The sequence below is a fragment of the Candidozyma pseudohaemuli genome (genome assembly GCF_003013735.1).
Source record: "Candidozyma pseudohaemuli strain B12108 chromosome Unknown scaffold00001, whole genome shotgun sequence".
Lineage (NCBI taxonomy): Eukaryota > Fungi > Ascomycota > Pichiomycetes > Serinales > Metschnikowiaceae > Candidozyma > Candidozyma pseudohaemuli.
The window spans coordinates 1,923,205-1,943,119 of NW_020194435.1; the positions used below are offsets into that span (position 1 = coordinate 1,923,205).

At 45.8% G+C, this 19,915-nt stretch overlaps 6 protein-coding genes and 1 non-coding gene across 7 annotated transcripts; 2 read left to right on the forward strand and 5 right to left on the reverse strand.

Moving 5' to 3' along the window:
• Window positions 1–229: 229 nt before the first annotated feature.
• On the forward strand, window positions 230–5,989 carry MLP1 (Mlp1p; the record flags this gene model as incomplete). Its single annotated transcript, XM_024856291.1, has 1 exon — window positions 230–5,989. The coding sequence occupies one exon, from the start codon at window positions 230–232 to the stop codon at window positions 5,987–5,989; it is 5,760 nt and encodes a 1,919-aa protein (XP_024715890.1).
• Window positions 5,990–6,252: 263 nt separating this feature from the next.
• On the forward strand, window positions 6,253–7,911 carry C7M61_000866 (uncharacterized protein; the record flags this gene model as incomplete). The annotated part of the gene is made up of 1 exon (XM_024856292.1): window positions 6,253–7,911. The coding sequence occupies one exon, from the start codon at window positions 6,253–6,255 to the stop codon at window positions 7,909–7,911; it is 1,659 nt and encodes a 552-aa protein (XP_024715891.1).
• A 112-nt stretch (window positions 7,912–8,023) lies between these two features.
• On the reverse strand, window positions 8,024–9,095 carry C7M61_000867 (uncharacterized protein; the record flags this gene model as incomplete). Its single annotated transcript, XM_024856293.1, has 2 exons — window positions 8,024–8,037; window positions 8,066–9,095. The coding sequence occupies 2 exons, from the start codon at window positions 9,093–9,095 to the stop codon at window positions 8,024–8,026; spliced, it is 1,044 nt and encodes a 347-aa protein (XP_024715892.1).
• A 117-nt stretch (window positions 9,096–9,212) lies between these two features.
• Window positions 9,213–12,197, reverse strand: RAT1 (ssRNA exonuclease; the record flags this gene model as incomplete). The annotated part of the gene is made up of 1 exon (XM_024856294.1): window positions 9,213–12,197. The coding sequence occupies one exon, from the start codon at window positions 12,195–12,197 to the stop codon at window positions 9,213–9,215; it is 2,985 nt and encodes a 994-aa protein (XP_024715893.1).
• Window positions 12,198–12,682: 485 nt separating this feature from the next.
• Window positions 12,683–14,455, reverse strand: HGT17 (Hgt17p; the record flags this gene model as incomplete). Its single annotated transcript, XM_024856295.1, has 1 exon — window positions 12,683–14,455. The coding sequence occupies one exon, from the start codon at window positions 14,453–14,455 to the stop codon at window positions 12,683–12,685; it is 1,773 nt and encodes a 590-aa protein (XP_024715894.1).
• A 2,378-nt stretch (window positions 14,456–16,833) lies between these two features.
• On the reverse strand, window positions 16,834–18,597 carry C7M61_000870 (uncharacterized protein; the record flags this gene model as incomplete). The annotated part of the gene is made up of 1 exon (XM_024856296.1): window positions 16,834–18,597. The coding sequence occupies one exon, from the start codon at window positions 18,595–18,597 to the stop codon at window positions 16,834–16,836; it is 1,764 nt and encodes a 587-aa protein (XP_024715895.1).
• Window positions 18,598–19,766: 1,169 nt separating this feature from the next.
• On the reverse strand, window positions 19,767–19,848 carry C7M61_000871. The gene has a single exon. It is a non-coding gene; the product is annotated as a tRNA-Ser (tRNA).
• Window positions 19,849–19,915: the final 67 nt, after the last annotated feature.

Sequence of the window (19,915 nt, forward strand, 5' to 3'; positions counted from 1 at the left end):
ATTCATGAGCATCCGCAGTCGGTAAAAAGTTATCCTTATCAATTCTTGAGAAATACTCATCATGCTTTCTTCTGTAAAAACCCATCATGGGCTTGAAGATCTATTTCACAGCCACTAGTAGTATGTGGTGCACGGGTGCGTGAATCTCAAGTTGATAGCCAGCAACATACTACTCACCAGCATACGCTAGTATCATCTGAATCTGGCACACATTGCATAGAAATTCGTCATGGGAGAACCAGAGGACGAAAAGAAAGCTCAAGAAACCCCTTCCCAAGATGTGGAGATGGTTGATGATGATGTTATCAACCCCATGCTAGAAAACGAGCTTGTCACGATTCCTGATGAATTCAACAAAGGCAATCGAGAGCCTTCGGTCGAGCAGCACGAAATTCAATCAGATGTCTTGCAACAGAGCAACACACTCCAACCTTCTGAGATTTCAGAAGAGCCTCAAATCATCTCTGTTGAATCTGAGACAATCTCCGAACATCCGCTGAAACCTGATGACCAGGTTGAAGAGGTCACTGACGTGCCTGATGAGGTCATAGAGCCCACTGTTGATGCCACTGCTCCTGCAATTACTGTCAATGAACCCGAATTGGAGTCACATGAACAAGAAACCCAAGAGAACTCTCAGACTGCAGCTCAAGCAGAGCCCCAAGACGCAGCCCAGCTTGAAGTACAGCCGATTGAAAGTGAGCAACCAGAATCTCAGCAGGCTGACGACGCTCCCGTTGATCAAGAACATGGTCAAACGGAGAATGCTGCCGAAGCTGTCCCTGACAACATGGAGGAAGATCAGGACCCCAACACTTCTGTCACATTGAACCCTCCCAGCTCAGCTCATAACTTTGCTACACCGCTGAAATCGCTTCCAGCACTCAAAGACATCGAGCCAATCACAACTCCAAAGTCATTCAACGTTGCTAAGGACGCCGAGAATGTTCGCAGCTCGCCTGTTGCTGAACAAAGGTCCGCAAATTTGGCTGAGCTAGCTGAACAGGATGATGTTCTTGATCACACTGCTAACGACACTTTTGCATCTGCCGTCATGGACACTCAAAACATTGACGGTGCCACTTCAGAGACTGGTAACAAACTGGAGTCCGACCTAGAACCTGTTGCATCTTTCCTTGGCTTGGATTCTGCCACCTTAGGCAAATTACCCTCTTTCATAATCTCCAAGCTTGTGACTAAGACCCAGCAGTTCCATGGACTACAATCTGAGCTCTCCTTCTTCAAGCTCAATCAAGAGCAGTTCAGTCAAGTCCAACTGAAAAAGCTCGAGGCTTTCCAGCATAAAATCGAGAAATTGACGGAAACGAATGCTAACATAACCTTGGAAAACGAAGTTCAGTACGACGAGTTGGTCACCCTAAAAGAAACGCTCACATCGATCCGCAGCGAGAACTCGAACCTTTCTGACAAGACGTTTCAACTCGAGTCCAAGTTGAAGGAATGGGAGAGCAAATACAATGACTTGAATGGCTCCAACGATGCGAATAACCTTCAACTCAACGAGGCTCTTGATAAGGCTATCAAATCGAATCTAGAACTGGGTCAAAAACTCAGCGAGCTTAATAAAGAGCTCAGCGAAGCAGTCAATGAGAAATTCAACTTCAAGCTTGAGTTGAACAAAGCAAATAATGAGCTTGTGTACACAAAAAACCAAAAGGAGTGGTATGAAAAGGAGCTCAAGTCTCTTCAAGACAAGTACACAACTCTTCTAAAAAAGCATGATGCTGACAGCTTGAGAGACTCCAACCAAATAAGTTCTCTTTCTTCCAAGAATGAAACTTTGGCATCCATCAAAGACTCACTTCAAGCCCAAATCAGAGAGCTTGATGCGAAACTCGAAAAACAAACTAATAAGGCGTCGGATTTAGAAACAAGTCTTGAGGTGCAAAAATCCAAGTTCTTGAAGGATAGTGCTCAGAAGGATGATTTAATTGAACTCTTGAACGTTCAGATGAACGAAAAGGCTTCCAGAATCCTGACTTTGGAAACTTATTCTGAGGAGCTCAAAACCACTACATCTCAGTCAATCTCGAATCTTCAGAGGGATCTTTATGACAAGGAGGACAAGCTCGCTCAAGTTGAGGAGAAACTCAGACGCACTGAAGATGCTCTTGATTCCGAGCTTCACAAAGAGACCGAACTCCCCAAGTTGGGCACTTCTGCTGAATTGATTATGCAGAACAAACCTCATGGAATCTCCTTGTCTTCATTATACACGGAGTTCAACCACATGAAGAAAGAGCTCGTACTCGAAAAATCACAAAAAGAAAAGCTTGCTGCTCAATTGCAACATTTTGTCTCTGAGCTTGAGTCCAAGAAGCCCGCTATTGCATCTTACAGAAACCAGATCCAATTCTACGAGCAATCACTCAAAGACATGCTTGGAAAGCTTGAGGCTTCGAGACTCGACAAACTTGATTCTGATAAGGAAACGAATAGATTGAGAACGAGATTGAGTAACTACGAGGCAGAATTGCAGTCCTTAAAACAGTTGTCGAAGGATCTTGGAAGGCAGTTGTGCTATTATCTCATTCACTCGAAGGTGAGAGATGGAAATGATAACCCATTGACTTCAGAAGAAAGAAAAACGATCGACTTGATTTTGACAAAAAGCGGAAACAAGGATTCCAATGGTGAGTCTGACACTGACCAACTTATCACTGAGAGGCTTGTGGGCTTTTCCTCTATCATTGAAATGCAGCAGAAAAACCAGGACTTGCTAGTGGCTGTGAGACTGCTTGGAAAGCAGCTTGAAGCAAAGGAGCAAGAGACAGAGGGACTTGAATCTGCGGCAGTAGAGGAGGCTAGGGAAGCAATCTTGACATTACAAGGAGAGCTTGACAGCGTCAACACCAGACTTGAAGCCGTCACTAAGGAAAGAGACCTTATCAAATCCTTGGGCGATACTACATCATCAAGTGGTACGGAACTGAGTAAAGTTGAAGTCAGACTTCTCACTAAATCCAATCAAGAGCTCAAGGCAAAGCTCAAGGATACCGAGGAATCCTTGAAGACTATGCAATCCCAGCTGAGTGAAAGAATCAAATCATTAATGGAAAGATTGACTCAGGCTAATTCTGCTTGCGAAGAGGTGCAAACCAAGCTCAGTTCAGCCAAGCACAGCGCTTCTCTCGCTGAGAACAGATACGACAATGTCAAGAAACTATTTGAAAATACCACTCGGGAAGTTGAGAATGCAAACCGTGAGGTCGCCTTCTGGAAAGAGCAAGCCTCTAAACAAGAAACTCTCTTGGTGAGAAAATCGAATGAGCTCCGCGATGTGGAAAGAGGGCTTGCAGAGGCCAACTCTGCTCTGGAGAGCTTGAGATCCGAAAAAGAGGTATGGGGCGCTATCCAAAAGTCTTTGAAAGAAGAGGTAGCCCAGCTCAAGCGTGATAAGGATCAGCTTAACTCGTTCGTCTCCAACTTGCAATCTCTTTTCAAGGAAAGAGAACAATCTAGCTTGGAGTTGTCCAACAGATTATCTCAAAGCATTGAAAATTACCAGGCCTTGCAACAGAAACTTACTCAGAAGGAAGAGAAGATTGAGATTTTGACTTCCCAATCTGAGATGGCATTGAAGGCCCAGAATGCTAAGCTTGAGCAGGTGAATGAGATCAGCCAGAGGTTGGTGGATGCAAAGCTGAAGATTTCTGAGAAAGAATCTGTCATCAAGACATTACGTGATCAGCTCACTAACGCGTCGAAGGTTCGCCCTAATCGCGCATTGGAGGCAACTGTGACTTCAGAAAACGGCAACAATGCTTCCGAGTATGACGACATCAAATTCGAGTTGAAGCAAGCTGAGGCGCAAGTGAATGAGTTCAGTAACATCGCGAAGGCTGCCGAGGATGCTTTAGTTAAGGCCACCGAGTCTTTCGATAACTATAAGGTATCCGCAGATGAAAAGATTGAAGCGGCAGAAAACGAGAAAAAGGCGTTATTATCTCAAATTGAATCCCAGAAGAAGGAGATTGACGACCTTCAGAAGAAACTGTACAGCGACCAGTCAGAACACCTTAACACAGTTCAAGAATTGAAGACTAAGCTTCACGAATACTCCTTGAAGGCATCTTCATATGACGACTTGAAGTCTGAATATGAACAGAAGTTCACCGGCTTGTCAAACGATTTGAATTCTCAGGCACAGATGAATGACGCCCTAGACAAAAAGTTCCAAGCCAAATTTTCGGAAGTGGAAGCGTTAAACACGGAGCTTGTGACTCAGAAGGACTTGAATCAGACGCTTCTTCAGAAGATCGAGGATCTCACAGCCAAATTGAACAATGCATCGGCTGAATTGTCCACGAAGGAATCTGTTGTCAGCGACGAACAAGCGAAGAACCTCGAGGAGCTTGAAACGACAAGGGCAAAATTGAATGACTTGCAGTACCAATTCAACCTCACATTGAACCAACTCGAGTTGAATAAATCAGGTAACGGCGTGGATGGTGCTTCTGGAGAAGACTTGAAGGAGGTCGTTAACTATTTGCGTCGGGAGAAGGATGTTGCTGAATCCAGAGTTAATCTGTTGATCGAGGAAAAGCAGCGTCTTGAAGTTCAAGTCGATACAGTCAACGCAGAATTGGGTGCTGCCCGCTCGCAATTGAATAGGCTCCTGAACACCAAGGTTCAATTGGATGACGCTACGAAGGAACATGCCCGTTTACTTGAACAGCTCGAGCAGTTGAATATCTTGAGGGAAAGCAATGTGACCTTGAGAAACGAAAACAAGCAGTCACTTGAAACTGTCGAGAACTTGCGCAAGGAGATCGAAACTCTCAAATCCAACCTTTCTAATCCTTCAGCTCCAAGTGTCAGTGATGAGGCATCTGCTTCCGTCCATGAACAGGATCTTCGCTTATTAAAGGAAGAAAACGAGAGATTGAAGAACCAGTTGGAGAACAACGAGGAGATGAAGAAGCTTTTGGCCAAGTTCGATGCTCTCAAAAACGAGTTTAGATCTAAGCTTATCGCCCACAGAGATAAGAATAGAGAGTTGGAGAAAGAGCTTAATGAACTTCGCAGCACTCACGATTCCACTACTAAGCAGCTATCTGATCTCCAGAGTCAACAAGGCTCAGGTAGCAATGACAATACTGATGCTTTGAAAGAACAGTTGAGCAAAGCTGAGGCTGCAAAGCAAGAAGCCGATAAGAGATTTGAGACCGAGGTCACAAACTTAAGAGAGCAGCATGAAGCCGACAAAACGAAGTTAAGGACACAGTTGCAAACCCAGTTTGATGTAAGACTTGCTGCAGAGCTCGCAAAAGCCAAGTCAGAGACGACCACTGAAGGCAGCTCAGCCGCTGTCTCGGAAGATGAAATCAGGCAACGGGTGGAACTGGAGCTGCGTGCTAAGGTCGAGGCGGCCACAAAGGAGCTTACTGCAAAGTTTGAGAAGGAGTTGGACAGCAAGGTTGAGCAGCGTGTGCAAGAGAGATTAGCTTCACAAGGTGCCAATCAGCCCTCAAACAAAGAGAAGGAAGAGCTCACCAAGTATTACGAGGACAAAATCAAAGCTCTCAATGACGACTTCGAACATCGTCTCGATGACGAAAAGCAAAAATTGGAGCAAACAATTGAGACCAAGTACTTGTTTAAGCTCCGTGTTTTGACTCGAAAGCTCGAGAAATATGAGGGCACCGAGAGCTCTGGTGGCGACACTCAAACTAGCGAGAGGCCAACTAGTGCAAGACAAGGTCAAGGCAGCGGGAGAAGCACTCCAACCTACGGTGGACCTCATGGTGAGAGTACGCTTAGCGTGATCCAACCAAACACATCTGGTAATAGAAACGGTCAACAAGCTGTCACCTTCCCTCATACACAAGGTCAGAGTCAGGGCCAGCAGGGTCAGCAAAGAGGTAACTTCCAAGGTACACATCAGGGCCATACCTACAACAGGAAGCGTACTTTCCCACCAAATTCCAGCAACACTTACAAGAAACCAAGGGATGACAAGGAGTAGCGGGAAATATTTTGTTGCGCCTTTCGTACGCTTGAGAGATCATGAGCCATGCTGATTGAAAATTGTTCTGAATCACACGGTGAAAAAAAGAAAATGAGGAATTCGTTCATGATAAATAATGTATAATCTATAGAAAATGTATTAACGCTCGAAGCAGCTGCATCTTCTCTGCACCTCGATGTGCATCAGGTGAGGCTCATGGAAGATATTAGCAGCCAATGTGCATCACCTTCTAACAAACCGTTACTTTTTTTTTGAACATCATGGAAACGCCTGAAGAAGATTGGGAGAATTTCGAATCCCTTCATAAAGCAAAAACTGTGCATCCCATTCAGCTACAGCTGATGCTATCCGACACCAAGTTAGATCGAATGTTCATGAGAAGAGCGAAACTGATACCGCAAAGAGCGCATTTGCTGAGTACAGATAAGGTTGATTCCAGTGACTCTTTAGATGTACACTTCAATCTTGGTGCTGAAGAACTTTCAATCGGAAGCTCAGACTCGGAGGAAGATTTCCTTCTTATAGACTCGAAATGGGATGACGAGAAGCCCATCTCCATATTCGTCACATGGGAGAAGTATGTCATTGCACTGCTAGGTGGACTAGCAGGTTTCTGGTCTTCAATTTCGAGTCCAATCTTTGTGCCTGTGCTTTCAGAGATACAAGATGCATTTCATGTTTCCGAATCATTAGTCAACATAACCATCGTCGTCTACTCCATATTTCAAGGTGTCGGACCACTCGTATTCTCGAACTTGGCTGATACTGTTGGGAGACGCCCCATTGTCATCGCATGCCTTGTATCATACATCATTGCAAACTGTCTTTTGGCAGTAAACCTGACGTTTGCAGGTTTAACTGCTCTTAGATGCATACAAGCATTTTGCATTTCGTCCACCATATCATTGGGTAGTGGTATAGCCAGTGACATCACAACGAGAGCGGAAAGAGCATCATTTATAGGGCTCACGACGGGTCTTGCGCTTTTAGGCCAGGCTTTTGGTGCGTTTGTGGGCGGGATGATCTCATCTGCCTTCGGATGGAGAGCAATTTTTTGGTTTCTAGCAATCTCCTCAGGTTGCACGCTCGTCATTATCTTCTTGCTTCTTCCGGAAACAGCATCATCAATCGTGGGACCACAAGCTAGGAACCAGCCTAGGAAATTCAAATGGCTTATGTTTGCTCCAATTATGAGATTGCAACACTTTGCCAATCGACTTGAACTGCCTGCAATCGAAAAGAATAGAACTGAGTCGAGCACTAAGCCGAAGTTCAATATCTTCAAGCCACTCGAGATTTTGAAGCAAAAGGAGGCTATCCTAGTATTGATCCCAGCTTCTCTTTGTTACTCCCTATGGTTGATGATGCTCACAACACTCTCTCATGCACTCACGAAGCAGTATAACTACTCTCTAGATCGTGTTGCCCTTTCATACATCCCCTGCGGTATGGGTGGCCTTCTTGGCTCGCTTTCAGTGGGCAAGATGCTTGACCATTCGTACCATAAACACATGATCAAAAGCCGGGAGGAGGGATCATCATTTAATGTTTTGAACTCGAGGCTAATTGTTTCGATTTTGCCGTCCACCTTATGTGTTACTTCATCATTACTTTTTGCATGGACCCTTCATTATACGGGTCCCGTGTCCCTCGCTATCATTGCATCTTGCATCATATCATATGGAGCCATGTGTTGGTTGACCATCTCCAGCACTGTCATTGTGGACTTAAGACCTACAGAGGCTTCCGGCTCATGCGCTGTGGTCAACTTGACCAGGTGTTGGTGTGCTGCGGTATTTGTCAGCATATTGAGTCAAATGGAAAAAATGGGTACTGGCTGGTGCTACACCTTGATGGCAACCATCTGCGGCCTTTCCAGTTTATGTGTGGCATATTTGTACACACATAACGACGACTGATTAGAAAACTTTTAGGCAAATACACTAAGGGTCCACCCTTGAACTTCATTACCTTCTGGCTTCACCTCCACGCTCGACTCATCCTTCTTGGGGAGCAGAATAATGGCACCGTCTACGCAAAAGCGCCTGTTTTCTTGGGGAAGTAGGTTTTGACCCCGGAGAGTAATCACATCCCCTTTCTCGGCCTTCTTGTACGTGACCTTTGGGTTTTCAATGTGCTTGCCGTTGTCGTAGGCCTCTAGCATAACATCGTACAAGTACTTACCTGTAAGGTTTTCCTCGTGCTCATAGCCAACAGCAACAATGTAGAGTGACTCTTCATGAATGTCGCCTTTGGGCAGAATTTTGAAGCCAGGCTCAAAGTTCTGCGCTGGCGTTATAACCAAATATGAAAATGGCCCGTCGTACTTTGTCAGTCCGATCAGAACGGATCCATCGTACTTCTGTGGTCTTCCGAGATTCTTCTGAGCTGCAATCTTGAATCTCTCATTGCCATGCTGGCGAAGTTCTTCAGTATCGCTGTCCGCTACCAAAGAAGCATGAAACGCCCAAGAAAAGACAACGAGGAAGTAGAACTTTTTGGGCGCATCTGCCACTTCCTCCCCTCTGAAAAGAATCTTCGTTCCCTCGGGTAAACTAGCCAGATAGAGGTTCAATGGTTTTGGTGAAGTTGCGGTAAAGAGCTTCTGAAGAGCAGTGTGTAGATCGTTCACGCCAAGTGAAAGTGCCAATGCGTTACCTGTTCCAGTTGGAAGTACCGCAAGATCCACATTACCCTTTGAGGGGTTGGTAGCTAGGCCGTTGACAAACTCACTTACCGAGGTATCTCCTCCTAGAACAATGACAGTTACAGGTTTATCCAGTCTGAGAGATGTGGCAAACTGGGTAATTGATTCAGCAGAAGTAGTTGGTAGATATTCGTGGTCGACCTGAAGAACATCTTGGAAAATCGGCTTGAGCACTTTAGAGTACACACCGTCCACAGCATTTGTCTGGCCTTTGCCGGCCTTCACTGAATCCACGACATACACATGATTCTTAGTGATGGCAAGATCATCTTTGGAAACCGCCACATATGAAGCATCTGGTTTTTCTGACTTCTCGATCTTCACATGCCATGCTCCTTCGTCATCAATAGCAGATACGGCCCATTGACCGGAAGTTTCATAAAATAGTGGTGCCATTGTGGGAATAGTAGTAGTTAGATGTCGCAGCCACACTTTGGTGATAAGCTATTACTACTGCGCACTTTACTGTGGGGAGGATTATATACATCTCTTTAATATACACATCAGACTTGATCATCTTTTGTAGCTGCCACCAAAACTATTGTGGTTACTGAAGCCTTGGTTGCCCTGTCCCTGATAGCCCTGATTATAGCCTTGGTTCTGGTAATTCTGGTTTTGATTACCATAACTCTGATTGCCGTAGTTTTGGTTGCCGTAATTGTTGTAGCCCCCCTGGTTGTAGGAATTATTGTAGCCCTGATTATGGCCTTGGTTGTAATTGTTATAACCCTGGTTGCCATAATTCTGGTTGCCATAGTTCTGGTTGCCGTAACCCTGGTTGCCGTAACCTTGATTATAATTGTTGTAGCCCTGGTTTCCATGATTGTTGTAACCTTGGTTATTGTTGCCTCTGCCTCTGGAGTTGTATCCGCCCCTATTACCATAATTGTTGTAGTTACCTCTTCCACGGCCACCGCCTCTTCCACGATTGGAAGTAGGCTGGGACCCGATAAGTGGAAGTGAGCGATATCCGCCAACCCTCATACTGTAAGACATATATGGCTCTTTGCCTTGAGGACCGTTGTTCACATAGTCGGAAACATTCTGGAATCGTGGCCCATTGCGTTGTCTGTTGGTGATGGCAAACTTATCGTCGTCCGTGAGAACCTTGACATGTGGAATGTAGCCATTGAGCAACATGGACTTTCCGGGAGTAGAGTTTGGAAAGTCGTACCATGACATCAAGTAGGAAGAATTTTGAATATGTGGCATGTCTCCTTCATTGAGCGGGAATTGCAACTCGCCATCCACTGAAAATGACAGCACCGGTTTGACGATACCTGCAAGTCCAGTTCGCTGTGCAGCAAATGGAAGTTCCTTCTCATCATCAAAAGCTTTCAAAAACTTCTGGTAGTTTTTGTTGGCACTTGATATATAAAGCTGAGCTTTTTTGTTCGTATTTCTCTCCTTCTCAGCGTCGGTAAGCTCGTCATACTTCCCACGAACAGCTGTTAGAAGTCTGTGCTCGTCAATAAAAGGCAATAAGGCAATACCCTGCCAACTCATCTTTGCTCCGTTCATATCAATCTTGAAGTTTTCGGGGTAAAAATCAATGATCTCACTATCAGGATTGGACATGAGATCTCTGAACACCTCCGGTAAGGCATGACCCGATGCGGCAGGCAAGACAGACATGAGTTGTTCATATGGGCTGAAAGGTTCACCTTGTATGAACTTGATACCTCCATCGCCAAAAATTTCAGCTAAATCCGTGAAATCGGCAGCAAATGGCGCGTAGTGGTATGGGTAATACCACTGCCAAGATGGACATCCTTGATAATAGTACAAAAGAACCCAAGAGACACCTTCGATGTAAGAGTAAACAAGGTCCCTTCTGGTCTTCTCGATTTCCTCCTTTGTGGATAAGTTGAACTTGATTTTATAGTAACGATCTCTGTAACCGGGCTCCCATTCCTTTACTTGATCTTCATCTGGATCAGCCTCAGACTCAGTAGTTTCCAATTCACTGGCGCTTCTCTTCTTCAGTTCCTCGCTCGCGCTTTCGGCTAATTCTTCAGCTGGTGCATCACCGTTTTTCTGTGCTATGAGCTTCTTGAGCGCAGCAGCTGCATCAGCATTGGCCATGTTGGCTTTCGTGATAACATCTCTGTTGTTCACAATATCCTTGTTCGAAAGCTGGGCGTATCCATCAACAAGCTTACCTGAAGTGTCCATAAGTGGCATGTTCATGTCTGCTGTAATTGGTGCCTTCTCCTTGCCCTTGGAAACTGAAGAAAGATATTGAGCACGTAAATTTTTTTCCTCGTCACGAGCGACCTTTCTTCTTTTATCGTTGTTTTGATACCTCTGTTCATTTTCATGTCTTCTGCGCAAGATATCATCTTCTTTATGGGAAAGAGCCCGAAGAAGGTGCTCCACCGCATCAAGATTGAGTTTTCCGTCACAGGTCAAGTAATCGCTAACCTTTGATACTATCAGCTTCCAACAGCCGACCAAGATATCGATACCGTTGTCACGGACACTCAAAGATGGCAAGTGAGGTAAGAAATCGTTACCCACAAAGAAACACATAAACACCCAGTCATCAATCGCTCTCTCGACATCCCATTGCATGCCCATCCTGACCTTGAGCTCAACTTCTAGGTACTCACGAAGGACGTTGACATGAAGCCACAAGAACGGCTTCTTAGCATCCTGAGCATCCAAAGCTTTCTTCTCCTCGGCTGTCATATTCATCTGGTCGGAGTATTTCATGTTTCTTCCTCCACCCTGGGCGAAAACATCCTCTCTCAAGACTCTAAAATGAGGCTCGTGGGTAGCTAAACCCAAGAAAATAAGATCGGCATCAAGACCGTAGATGCAATGTTTTGTGTTTGGATCATGCAGAGGATCCAGTCTCTGCGATCTGATAAAGCTCATAAGTTTATGTTCACCTTCACCAGGGACCGTAGCATCACTGATAATGACCTGTAAGTCTTTCCAGCCCGGGTCGGAGGCAAGCTTGTATGCTACCCAATATCTCAATGCAGCAGCCAAGCCATCCATAAACGGCGTACCGGGTGTAATGGCGTTAGAATCCCATTTCTTCTTGCCCTTGATGGATTCTTCAATAATCTCACCACGAGCCTCGGCATCGGCAATCTGCCTTGCTCGTTCTTCATCCTGGATTTTGGCATCTTGAGCTGCTCTGAATCTTCTTGCACGCTGCTGGTTCATCTTGGCTCTAGGTGCAACTCCATCGACAGCGATTACTAGCACTTTTCTAGGCCTGGCCATCATAAGAACACGATCTGTGTATTTAAAGACATCGAGGAACATTTCGTCCTCCGTTTCTGGAGCAGGCTTATGTTCTGGATGGGAACACGGGTGCACAATACCGTTCATATCCAAGTACAAGTTATCTAGTTCTCCATTGGGGTTGGGATCCAGGTACTGTGGTTCTCTTCCATATTGGGCATCACCTTCATCCTCCACAACAGGTGAAATGATCTTGGGGTATTTCTTCGAAAGCCACCGAAAAAGAGCTGGAACACCCATGGCTTTTTATAATACAGCGGTGTGCTTTGGTAGTAGTTGAAGAAGTTTGCAACTAGGGACCGAAAAAAGCAGTGTATGCAGAGCCCCACCAGGCGAAGAGCTTAGAGAAGGGGTCAAAATGAAGGATATAGGGGGATATGGATAGTGTTATGGATTTTGACAAAAATGCTTGTTTTGAAAATTTGTACATTTTGATGTTGCAAGCTCTACTAGTTGTGTTCGTTCGCAGCCTCCAGTTGAAGAGTACGAGTGATAAGGTAGAGCACCGCATCAGAGGCTAGGCCATGGGTTTTTATGGTTTCAATAGGAAGTATTGAAAGGCTTATTTCTCTTTTGACCTCACAATGACCTTTTCTGTATTCATGAAGATAAGCACACCTGTGTCTATCCAAATGCAGCTCAGTGCATTGGGTGCAAATATCGCCATCTGCATACCGTCTTTTATCTACAGCTCTTTTATCAAAATAATACCCATTAAAATATACTCACTTTTTGGCCTTGTTGAGCATCTGTTCATCACGTTCCTTCAGAACGTCCTCCACAAACTCCTGAGAGTTGTTCTTTTGTTCGTAAGACATAACGCCGTGGTCGAAGTGAATTCTATTAAGCTCGGAGTGGTCAGGACACAACTCTGGACCCTTTCTGCCCACAAGGTACCATGGCAAGTTGAAGATATCCTCCATACTCTCCAAAGAACGACCAGCAACCTCTGGAACGAAGAACCAGGCCCAGAAGAGCGAGATCACCAACACACCAACGAAGAAGTAGAAAGCACCATATGGCTGCAAGGAGATCATCATCTTGGGCAAAGCCTTGGAGTTACCGTACTGGTTGGCAAAGTGCAAAACCATGACAGTCGACTGAGCGAAAGAACGGATGTTCAATGGGAAAATCTCGGAACCCAAAAGGTACTGGATCGAGTTGAAACCCATAGTCCAGCCACATCCAGAAAGGAAAAGCGCTGCCAATGCACCTTTAGAGGCTCTGGCCTGGCTTCCGGTCATGAGGTAGTCCTCGTCAGCAGCCTCTGGCACGATGGTAAGGAAAATGGCAAAGTAAAGCAAACAGATCATCTGAAGAGTGATACCCATGTACAAGGCTGTCTTTCTGCCCAAAAAGTCAATGATAAAGAAAGCACACAAGTAGGCGGAGCAGAACTTAACCAAACCCAAGATAGCAGTCATCTTCATCTTTTCAACACCAGTAACACCGATAACAGCAAACAATTCAGGAGCATAAATAGTAACAGCGTTAGCACCAGACCATTGACCCAACAACTGAGCGGCGGCGACAACAAGGAAAAATCTATATCTGTTAGCCTTCTTCGTGATGAATTCCTTGACAACACCGACAGCAGAGTTACCAGAGACAGCAGCCTTCTCGACGGCAATCTGTTCGTTGATATCACTGATCTCACCAACAATGTATGGGTGGTCAGAAGGAAGCTTTCTCAATTTGGACAATGACTCGATGGCCTTCTCTGGCTTGCCGACCTTCAAGTACCATCTTGGAGACTCCCAGGTGAAAGTGAAAGACATGATCAAGATCAAACCGGCAAATACAATCTTCAAACTGGTAGGAACAACCCACTGCATTCTCTGGGAGGCAGTCATGTGCAAAGCGGTACCGTAGTGGGCAAAGTAAGCCAACATAATACCCAAGTAAACGGCACCAGCGAAAATACAGCCACAAAGACCTCTAATTTGCTTTGGAGCAACCTCAGCCAAGTAAGTAGGACCAATGGTTGTTGTTTGACCAATAGCCAAACCCTCAATGAATCTACCAGCGTAAAGCTGGCCAACGTCGTAGGAAGTAATCTGAATAATAACACCAACAACCCAAATAACACAAACCTCTCTCAATGCATTCACACGGCCCAACTTGTCGACAGTGTACATGGCAATCATGGCACCAGCGACAGATCCAAGCTGCACCATCGAGGTGATGTTGGACTTCAAGTCGGCCAATTCGTTGGCGGATTTCGATTCATCAGCCAAACCAAATTGTTGTTTGAACGAAGGCTGGGCAACACTACCAGAGATGGAGCCTTCATCAAGACCACGAGCGGCACCCAAGACACCAAACACAAAGACAGAAAGGTAGAGGGTCCAGTTGTAGATCTCGCTAGGAGAGTCAGTGTCCTCGATTCTCCATCTGAACTTTTTCTTCTCTGGGACAGGCTGTTCAACGGCCACGATTTGGTTCTTTTCAATGTCCAGCACTGAAGAGCCAGAGTACTTGTTCTGTAAAGTAGTCATCAAAAGGCTTTGTAGATTATTGACTGAAAGGAAAAAAAAAAGAATTATCAAGGCAGAGGCGGCAGGGGAGATTATATAGACGAGTGCGGAATTAGGGAGAGGGAGAAAGCTTTGCAGCGATACGAGATTTCAACTATGGTTCGTGGGTGCAAAAAAGATGCACCTAGTATGCGAATAGAAAGTCCGGGACGGTGGGGTACGCCAGGTGCAGTGACAACGTAAGAGAACAAGCTACCCCACATTAACAAGTAGAACAAGCTGCATATCGCGCGCCTGCATGGCGGGCCCAAGTAGCTAGTACAATCCGTGGTCATACTAGCGAACAAAGATGGGTCGACGCCTGAAATGAATATGGGGTTTTGTGACACATACTTGGAAGGGCGATCACGCCAGACGCCACCTAGCTTATTGGTGACGATGACACGTAGTTGCTGGGCACCAAGTTTTTGCTTTGCAGGGAATAGAGTGGAGGAGGGGCAGAAAAAGGAAAAATAATGTGACTATCTTTGGGTGTCCTGGATAGGACGCTGGGGGTACGTAGACAAATTAAAAAATTTGTATGTGGTTTCTCCACTATCGCCCCTCACCCCCCGTAGATTGGAGCAAGGATTGACGCACACAAGGCTGGTTTCTCCGATCTCGGCGTGGGAGTCTGTTAAGAACGTTTCCTATCAATTTGACAGCCGTGAGTAGTAGTAGGATGGTGATAGTTGAAGAGGATTCGTTTTGCAAGGGCAGTTATTGGCTGTGGAAGATCTGGGGCACGCAGAAATTCCGCTCTTCCCGCAGAGGCGAAAATTTTTCTACAGATTCAAGTACCTTGGGCCCCGGGTTAGGGAGGCAATTTGGGCAACAATCCCCGGGTTAGTACGAGATGCTTAGTGGAAAAAGCGTCAGCGCGGTGGTGTTATGCACCCGGGAGCCGGGGCTGTGTGCCGGAATGCAGCCCTGCCCCACCTGTGTCTGAAGCGCGTACCAATCTCCCGCGGATCCAATACATTAGTCATCGAGGGGTGAGGCGTTGCAAAAAAAACGAAAAAGTTTGGGTTGGGATTGTGAGAAAATCGTCAAGGAAATGGTCATATCCAGCCAATAGGACTCACTGGGAACCTCGCGCGGGGTGCGTCCAGCTTTTGACAGACTGCGTGGGGGCGCAACCGAATGAGAGGCTTACAAGACCCTCATTGCTGAATACCGTAAGCTACGGCTCACGCTTAAAAGCCTATTGATGATATCTCCGTGGCAACTCTCGCTTGCTGGACTTTGCCCAAAGCCAAAAAAAAAAAAAAAAAAATTGCTCCTCTGCTGTGCCCAGTGCTTCAGGCGTTGCTGCATCACCTGTTCGCAGCCATCACTCCACATTTGTCAAACCGTCTTGCATCGCCTTGGAGCTTCCTCTTTCGGCACAACTCGCTACCCTCAAAACCATCCCCCTGCTAATGCTCTGTTTCTGTATGGTCCTGCGGGGGTTTTCCAAATTAATTGTTCAATAAAATCAGCCTCTTCGGCGCCATTGCTCTCATCGCCGCGGGGCGCTCGCAGGACAATGCGTGGGGCTCCGGGTCGAGGTGGGACACTATTGGGGGGCGCTACGGCACGATACGAACCGAATCCATGCTGAAAACCTGCACCGCAAGATTGCCCCTCCATGTCCTTGCAAAAAAAAAATTTTTTTGGTTATATTTTTCAGTTCGCTAAAGTCTGTGCACTTCGCCGTTGTGTTATCACCGCCTTGGTGATCTCATCAAAAGTAGCGGCTCTCTATGATGTGACAGGGCCAAGCCTGTTCCTGCCAAGTTACGCTGCTGTCACTGTCAAGAAGCCGGCTAATTTTTTTTTTCTGGTGTTGTGGGGGCATTTGCTTGGCACTATGGTAGATGGTGATGTTCGAGCGACCCATACCCATAAACCAGCATTCCTAGTTGCAGGATCTCGGTCTTCTGTTTTTGGTTCCGCCCCGGAGTGCCTGGCGATGCCCATGGACTTATCGTTTCACCTGCTTCTTTTGTCTATTCCGACAAGGCCTGCGCAGACCTCTTCTTTCTTTCTTTTTTTTTTTTTTTTTTTTCTTTTGCCCTCTCTCCATCAGAAGCCCCACCTTATCAGACATGTCCGATTATGCTGGACCCGGAATCCTGCCACAATCGAAGCCCGGGTCGATCCGTCATCAGGGCTTAGTAAAGTTTCTTCACCCCGCAGTCTCCATGGGCCTCTGCTCCACCTAACCTGGGTTTTTCTTTTTCACCAAAAGTGGGACTTTTCAGAAAAACTCCGGGTTTGCTGCATCAACATCCTCTACTTGGCACACCGGGTTACGAGCTGGTTGGTTAAGCAATTTCGTAAAATTGGGGATTTCTATTACCTCCTCATGCCTTGGCTTACGCCTCCTCTTTCTTGTGGTCCTTGACGGAATCCTCGTCCGATTCCTTCTTGTTCTGGCTGGCATTTTCCACCTGGTGCTCCGACCCGGCTTTATCCTCGTATACCATCATGCCATGATCAAATTGCATTCTGCTAATTTCGGAATGGTCTGGGCAAAGCTTGGGCCCGTTCCGTCCAATCTGGTACCATGGCAAATTGAAAATGTCATCAATACTCTCCAAAGAACGGCCTGCCACCTCTGGAACGAAAAACCACACCCAAACTAAGGAAATTAAAAGCACCCCGGAGAAAAAATAAAATGCTCCGTATGGTTGCATTGCAATCATCATTTCGGGAAGTGCTTTGGAATTACCGTATTGGTTGGCAAAATGTAAAACCATAACCAACGAGTTGGCCACAGAACGAATTTTCAATGGAAAGATTTCCGAACCCATAAGATACTGAATAGCGTTGAAACCAATAACCCAACCAGTGCCCGAAAGGAAAATGGCTGCAACAGCACCCTGAGAAGCCCTCTTCTTTGAGCCTTCCAAGGAGCTCTCGATATTGGGCACCACGTTCAAAAAAATTGCATAATACAATTCACACAAGAACTGAAGCGTAATGCCAACGTACATTGAAGTCTTTCTTCCCAAGGCGTCAATGACGAAAAATGCGCCCAAGTAAGCAGAAACAAACTTCACCACACCAGCAATGGCTGTCATCTTCAAGGTCTCGATTCCTGTAACACCAATCACGCCAAACAATTCGGGTGCATATATCGTCACAGCGTTCGAGCCGGACCATTGTCCAAGTAATTGGGCGGGAATGGCTATGACCAACAATCTGTACCTATTCGCCTTCACACGAACGAATTCCTTGACAATATTGAGCATGTTGTTCCCCGATTGTGCTTGTTTCTCCATTAACAATTGCTCATTGATGTCGTTGATCTCACCAACAATGAGCGGGTGATCAGGTGGAAGGCATCTGAGCTTACAAAGGGCTTCGCACGCTTTGTCTGCTTTCCCAACTTTCATAAGCCATCTGGGTGACTCGATGCAAAACATGAATGTGAGGATTAATAATCCACCAGCGAAAATGATCTTAAGGGAGGTGGGAATGATCCATTGTTTCTGTGATGAATCAGAAATATGCAATGCGGTGCCGTAGTTTGCAAAGCACAGCAACATGACACCGAGGTACACGGCTCCAGCGAAAATGCAACTGCAAAGACCTCTGATCTGTTTTGGAGCAACCTCTGCCAAGTAAGTAGGTCCGATGGTAGTAGTCTGGCCGACCGCGAGTCCCTCGATAATTCTGCCAGCGTATAACTGGCCAACGTGTGAAGATGTAATTTGAATAATGACGCCAATGGCCCATAAAACGCAAACCTGTCTCAAAGCATTCACTCTGCCTAATCTGTCAACAGTAAAGATTGCAAGAAGAGCACCGCCAACGCATCCTAATTGCACCATCGACGAAATATTGGATTTGAGGTCGGCTATTTCATTCTCGCTCTTGTTGGGGTCTTCAAAACCAAAGGTTTGCCTAAAAGATGGCAAACTGATGTTGGACCCAATATTTCCTTCGTCGAGACCACGAGCAGCACCCAAAATGCCAAAGACCATCACCGACAAATAAAGGGTCTTGTTATAAATTTCTTTGGGGGAATCATGATCTTCAATGGTCCATCTGAACTTCTTTTTCTGCTTTTGCTTGGTTGCAATCTCTGCATCCGTCAGCAAATGCTTAGCGGAATCCGGATCTTTCGTGAACATGATGTGAAAAATAAAAAGAGATGTGAAAAAACTAAGAACAGAAAATTCAGCAAACGAAGCTGTATTTCAATGATTCTGTAAATGATCCCGGGACCTTCCCTGGAAATCTGCATTGCCTCCGGTCCGTTTCCCCACTTCCTGTTACAATTCAAGCACACTGCCCAAAAGTACAGGTAGCATGACGTCTACACAAAGTTGCAGTCGATGGACTTTTCAAAGCACGAAAGCTTTCTATAGGTGGATACGAAATGTGGTGCTGCAAGAATGCGCACATCATGCTACTAAGCCTGCCGGCCCGGGAGGCGAAAACTCTGATGTATGCACGTTTGACAGGTTGACATATGTCAAAATGCGTGCCAAGACTGTGGAAAAACTGAATGAATTTTTGTAATTCGCTTGCTAGGCAAGCAAAGGATGTACTTTTTGATTGCCGCTTTCTCCTGAAGGGAGAGGGTTCACAGCAAATCGATGCATGTAGCCTATTTTTATGCATCTTCAGCTCGACCTGTGCAGAAGACACGGTTCATCATGCAATGAGCACTCGGACATGGTTAGTAGGTTCGGCAGCAAACCCGAGACAGAGGCCGAAAGTACATAGGCTTTGAGTGTAACACGCGGGGTGCACCCTGTGGGGAAAATTGGGCAGCCAACCAGCTTTTGAAATTAGTAACGTTTCAAAAATATTCGGATCAACTGAGTTCCGAAGTGAAATTGCTACACTGACCCCGAGGCAACCCTTGATTTCCGAGCTCCCTTTTCCGCAGCACTGCCTTGAGACAAAATACCGCAAATAGTGTTGGGTCTTATTCGAATTTGTGGATTTCGGGGGTAGCAACGCGTTGAAGCACTGCGGGGCAACCCTTGTCTCAGAACCAGAGAACCCCATTCAGGCTACAGGAGATTCTAGACTGTCGCCATAATTTATGGACTTGATCTAATAAACTTTGTCAGAAAAACCGTTGACATTGCCCCTCCCCCGCTCGGTAAATCTTGCGAGCTGGACGCGGGAGGCTCCTCGACCGATAAGCGATAAGACTTGTTGCGCGATTCTTCATAATCGCTAGTGACTCAGCCTTTCCAATTGCGCTTCGAAAGAGCAACGGTAAACGTTTACGGGGTTGGATGTCATTAAAAATAGAATGATGGTGTAGCAAAAAAAAAAAAATTAACGACAACTGCAGGACTCGAACCTGCGCGGGCAAAGCCCAAAAGATTTCTAATCTTTCTCCTTAACCACTCGGACAAGTTGCCACTTTTGATGATGTTCAGTGTTGGCTAAATTATATCACGTAAAATTAATGAATTTTGGAAAATGTAA